The 6,037-nt window shown below is 36.7% G+C and overlaps 1 protein-coding gene across 1 annotated transcript; it reads right to left on the reverse strand.

Moving 5' to 3' along the window:
- Positions 1-2,699: 2,699 nt before the first annotated feature.
- LOC111462063 (60S ribosomal protein L39-1) lies at positions 2,700-4,203 on the reverse strand. The gene is made up of 4 exons (XM_023105738.1): positions 4,089-4,203; positions 3,279-3,322; positions 3,054-3,157; positions 2,700-2,961 (listed from the first exon to the last, which is right to left on the reverse strand). The coding sequence occupies exons 2-4, from the start codon at positions 3,279-3,281 to the stop codon at positions 2,913-2,915; spliced, it is 156 nt and encodes a 51-aa protein (XP_022961506.1). The 5' UTR covers positions 3,282-3,322; positions 4,089-4,203; the 3' UTR covers positions 2,700-2,912.
- Between the last annotated feature and the right edge of the window lie 1,834 nt (positions 4,204-6,037).

The raw sequence follows: 6,037 nt of genomic DNA on the forward strand, positions 1-6,037 counted from the left end.
AACCTTATGTTACAAGTTATAGAGTACATTGTCGGTGATTCATCTTCTAGAGGCACGTACGAACTACAAAACGATATTGAGCTAAGGCTTAGAAGGTTTTGAAGTCTCTAAAGTGTTGCTATCGAGGGAGTCATCCAAATTCGTTGATTTATATGGCTTCTTAGGCTTTTTTCTAGTGATGATCATCGTCGTTGCTATAATTGTCGTAATTATTGTCATAGAGTATTCACTTGATGAGTTGGTCTCTCATTCATTAGATCTTTAAACCTCCTTTGAGAACCTAGCGTCTTCGCTCTACTAATGGGATCTCGCTATCCACTTCCCTTGGAAACCTAGCATCCTCGCTCTACTAAGGAGAAGTTTCCACACTCTTAAAAGAAATGTTTCGTTCTTCTCTCCAACCAACGTGGGATCTCATAATCCACCCCTCCGCTAGCAGAAATTGTTCGCTTTTACCCGTTACATATCACCATCAGCCTCAAGATTTTAAAACACGTTTACGAGGGAAAAATTTTCACACCCTTAATAAAGGATGTATTGTTTCCCTTTTCAACAAATGTGGAATCTCATGTTACTACACGAATGTTGTGACCTTCTTTCAAGGCTCAATTCCGTTGAAATAGCTAAAATATAAACTTTCAAGATTATTAAACGTCATTTTGACCTAATAAAAAATTTTAAAAATCATGAAATTTAACCTTCGAAAGTATAGAATATCAAACTTAATTAAAGTATACTCATTTCTTGACTAAAACATTAAAAGTAAAAACGGGGTAAAAAGTGACTCAGTGGCCGAGGTTCAAGTTTTCCGTTTCTTCTTCTTTTCTTATTGTAAAGGATAATTCTTCTTGTAAAGGCTATTAGTGGGATAGGTGTAGGAGTTCAATCTCTTCCATTCCAATGTAATTATCTCTAAAATGGACGAAAATCTCGGGAAAACGTCCATTTCTGAATTAATGATCCGTCAGAGTTCAATCAGGGAATAAAACAACTAAAACTAGAAAGACTAAGCTAAGACAAAGAGGAAGTAACCCACTCGGGAGTTCCCGAAGGATTGAAGGAGAGAAGTTAGAAAGGCTAGGACAGATAGGAGCAAATCCTACCATAGTCTATATAGCAACCATTGTTGGGTTGTTCTTGTGCTTACTTGAAATAAAATATTTTAATATAATTCAGAGACATAAACATCTTTCATTCTTAAAATCATGGTCTCGAGATCCAGTTCTTTATTACACTCGAGATCCAATTTTATATTACACTCGAGATGTACAACATTTTCATACACAAATTCTATGTGCACCATTTTTATACACATAAAACTCCTCAAACTTATACCACTTTTGTAATCTCTAAACCTCGATGAGAATGCAGTATCAAACTCGAAATGTTGAGTTTTCGTAAAATTCAATCCTCCTAGATTTTAACTCCTAGATTTTATTCTCTAATTCCAATTTTCAATTAATTGCCAAAATCTTCTACACTACCATACATGGGTTTCAAAATGAAACCCATTCCCATTTCCTCTCAAATCCTCTTTCCCGTCATTCCATTTCCTATTTATTCCAACACGGGTAAACTCAGACTCGAGTAGCACGAACTCTATTTGAAAAACTACTTCACTTCTAAGATGATGTTTAGTCATGCCACTCTCCTCAAAAGAGAGACTATTGGCGACTGGTGGAGACTTTTTTTCTTTTTTTTTGGCACCCCTTTAAGCTATGGCTCAAGGGCATCTCGGTATGGAAATTGATCTAAGATGAACAGAAAAAGATTAATCAAGTGGCGAACCAGAATAGTGGATCAGATGCAGGAGAAATTCCTCTGCCAAGACAGATTGGTTTAATCATAAAAAATTTGGAGCGTTAAGTGGGGAATTCCTTCCATACACGATCGGGGAAAGACCAAACTTGTCGAGTGGGGAATTCCTTCCATACACGATTGGGGAAAGACCAAACTTGTCGAGTGCCCCGCCCAGTTCACTGGGCTGTTGGAATCATCTTAAAATAACTTAAGATGGATTATAAAGGGAAGGAAAGAATCACCTATAGTTAGTTTCTTGGTTATAGACTAAATAGAAGACATCACTTCCAAATATGGTGTTCTGGCTTATATATAACCTTTGAAACCTCCTCACTATAAATTTAGTACTCATCCAAAACCCTTTTACCATAAAACTTTATTTCTAAGCTGTTCAAGACATGGGAGTTACAATGAATGTACAGTACAACCCACATGTCATATTAACATAATCACACTCTTAGGCCATAGAAACGAATCATTCGGAAAGTTATATAACAAAAGAATTGTTCAAATGTAACATCCCAAGCCCACCGCTAGTAGATACTGTCATCTATGAGCTTTCCCTTTCGGGTCTGCTAGGGAGAGGTTTTCACACCCTTATAAAGAATGTTTCGTTCTCCTCTTCAATCGATGTGGGATCTCACAATCCACCCCCATTTAGGGCCTAGCGTCATCATTCCTCATTGACACTTGTTCCCTCATTGACACAATCGATATGGGATCTCACATCCAATATGCAAACTAATGCAAACCAATGCACCCAGACAAGTAGGTAAATGAATTATATTTTTTTTTAAATAGAAATGAGGACACCAAACTCATATCATCCACATGAATAATTGAACAATTCAGACAAGAATAAAACTCCACACTAAGGTAAGAAGAAAAAGAACCAATACTGAAATTAACTTGATAATAGAAATTACTGCAGATATAAATTGAACAGTGCAGTAAATCTAAAGATTATCGTGAGTTTCTCTTCAATAAGTTCTTAAATTAAGAGGAAAAAAATTCAAAACTCTAGCTCTATATCCTTTGTCTTCTCCACAACTAACATAACAGTTAAAACAAGATTCCAAACAGGATGAAGAGCAAATCACAAGAGAAACACCTCAAAATCCGAGCTTAGTGCGGCGCCAGTGCCTTCGCTTAGCATTGTACCTGAAGGATACATCAACATATGATGTTAAATTCAAAACTGAGAAGAACAGAAATGAGATAATATGAAAAAAAGGCAGAAAAGAGCTAAAGACCTGATGGTGTTGTCAGTTCTCAACCGTATCCAGTGAGGAATAGGCCTGTTCTGTCTCATCTTCTTGGCCAACTTCTTCTTGATTATGAAGGTCTTGTGAGACGGCTGCAAACATTAAAGAAAACTCACATCATAAAACACAATCTCCCAAAACAAAACTCAATTGAATATATAACTAAAATACATCGGCAACACAAAAAAATCACTTCCAAGAAGAAACAGTTACCATCTTCGAAATTCAGGATTCGGCCAACAACCGTGACAAATTGCCTGATAAAGGAAGAACCACCATCAACATATAAACCAAATGAAAAAACATAAAGAGAATGAATAATTCAACATTGAAGTCCAGACTGAAAAAGGGAAATTCGTAAACTGAACGATGATAATCAAATGAACGATGATATAGTTAAAATTTGTAAACTGCACGCCAAACTCATGGATTCAGAAACACTGTTTATGAATAAGAGAATTGAAAGATGTCGGAAATTACGAATTGGGCAATAAACTCAAACTAGTACGTACCTTACAAAATTAAGGATTCATACAGTCGAATTGAGTCACTTTATTCTACTCATAGAACTGTTCTATTTGTTCCACTCAAGTTCACAAAACAAAAACAAAAACAAAGAAAACTGCAGTGGTGAAGTATATACATCCTAAATCAATAGTACTTCACTCCCTCCACCGAAAATTCCAGACTTCAAATAATACACAAATGACAAACAGCGCATCAGCTCCACAATGTTCAGATTAATGGCCGACAAACTCGATCTCTAAACAATCAAAAACTGTTTTCTCGCTAGCCTAATAATTCCAAATTCATTCTATAAATCGACAATAAAAGGCATGACACACACAAGTTACAAAAACGTATAGAAATTGTAAGGCGAACAATATCGAACATAACGACTGACAATCCGTGGACCCCTATGATCGTAATATTGGATTCCAGCGTTGTTTCGCTTATATAAAATCCCAAAGAACAAGATTGCATAAATGAAGTAATGAGATTTTCAAGAAATTGAAGTTTTACCGATAAAGAAGCGGAGATAATCAACGGCAAAGAGGAGGAGGAGAAGCAAGATTATAATGAATTAGGGTTCATGAGTATTCATCGAGTTTGGGCATCGAATAAATGGGCCCAGTACATGTCGATTCAAAATGCGAGGCTATTGAATAAATAAGCCTAAATTAATAATAATAAAAAAAACTAAAACTTTGTATTTTATTTTTTTAATTAATAAACTTTAAAAAATGGTTAAAAACAGTGAGGTCGAGTGTTACGAGACGAATGTCTCGAGTGACTTCCTTTGAAATGGGTCTTTCAAGGACAGTGTCTGACGGTACAATGTGCCAACATTGCGCCCCTACCCATATGTTGAAGGTCGAATTGTGCACCCACTATCTGAACGGATTCCATAAATGAACTAGCATGGACACGGGAAGGTGCAATGCGTCGGTAGAACCCATATGGATGAGTGTTCGGGATGTTCCAATGTTAAGAACGCACATGGGCCTATCCTCAATGAGTTAGATCGAGCGAGCTATGATGGTCGATGATATCCCAAGACTTGGGATGACATCAAGACATGATGATTGTGTTAATTGAGAATCAAGAAGACATGATGAGATGCGACGTTGCACATGAGAGACCTTGGCCCTAAGTAGAGGTAAGGTCAAGCCAAATGACTTGGCCTAGTATAGAGGCAAGTTGGTTGGGTCGCAGAAAATTGAACATGCACGCGCAGGCAACGTCTGTGACCGAACAAGCTTGGATTCAAAATAATTTGTGTTCGGTTGGCAAAAGATAAACCTCACCGCTTAGGTTCCTCTCAAGACTTGTCGTGAGTGTGTCAAAATCACGACGTTGCACCATTAAAAATTTACGGTCATGACACATAACTCCACACGCTCCTGTCTACAACCAGTATCATACATCGGTATCATCATCTATCACGGGCTTTAAGATAGGTCTAAAATGTATTGAGGAGCTGTCACCCTCAATTGGTAATCTCTCAGTTTTTCTACAACTTTGTACATGCTTACTACGGAGTGGTAGTTAGAAGCTCTCCTAGTGGTACCTAACAAGCTCCCTATCCCTATTCCATTTCGGGTTCTTGATGGTCCAAGACAAATTATACCGTAAGTGCAACTGGTGCTCCTACACTAGTACCCTATAGTGTCACAAGCCATAAGTGAATGACGTCGCATTCCTATATACTAAGTAGACTCTCACTAGACGAAGTAAGTTCATGATTAGGGTTTGCGCTCTAACCGTCCCTATAACGTATTAGTCAACCCACACAACTATAACTAATCCTAAATGTGGCTCAATGACCTAGGAAAGGTGAATCATAGGCTATTAGAGGGCTTAGGGCCTCGAGTATGCCTAATCGTCGCGCTTTATACTATATCAAGCTGCTAGAGAGTCTAGTAGATGAGTCGTATTTGATCGAGAGCGGGACTTCGAGCTCTGTAACGACCCGCAATAAAAAGAAAAAAGAAAAAAAAAAGAGAGAAAACAGATAATAATAATAGTAAGTAAATAATAGTTTTAAAAAAAAATTTATCCACTCTCCCTCATCCTTCCGGGAATATCTCTCCAACACCTACTGCAACTGCAAAATGATCTGAAAAAAAAAAAAAGAAACGAAGGGAAATATGGGAGAAAGAAACAAAGGAAAGATAGCCAATTTTGGTAGAGAAAAATGGGAGATGATTTCACTTCAAGCAGATTTGATTGGGATGGAAAGAGATAGACGGTAAGTTAGATCTCCTTTTCTTTATCTTTTGCAACAGAATACAGAAAAGAAAAGAAAAGAGAGAGACAGTGGAGGAGGAAAATGGAAGATTCCGTGAGCAGAAGAATTAAAATAAATTAAAAAACAATTTGACAGAGTAAATACATAGAATAAAAAAGAGGATATATATATATATATATATATATATATATATATATATATATATATATATATATATATA

Source organism: Cucurbita moschata, unplaced genomic scaffold (assembly GCF_002738365.1).
Source record: "Cucurbita moschata cultivar Rifu unplaced genomic scaffold, Cmos_1.0 Cmo_Scf00026, whole genome shotgun sequence".
Taxonomy (NCBI): Eukaryota; Viridiplantae; Streptophyta; class Magnoliopsida; order Cucurbitales; family Cucurbitaceae; genus Cucurbita; species Cucurbita moschata.

What these genes read in the sequence shown, in the direction of transcription:
- LOC111462063 (XM_023105738.1), bottom strand. An exon ending in AGAACTGACAACACCATCAG is followed by an intron (nt 2,962 to 3,053) that starts GTCTTTAGCTCT and finishes TGTATCCTTCAG; the next exon opens with GTACAATGCTAAGCGAAGGC.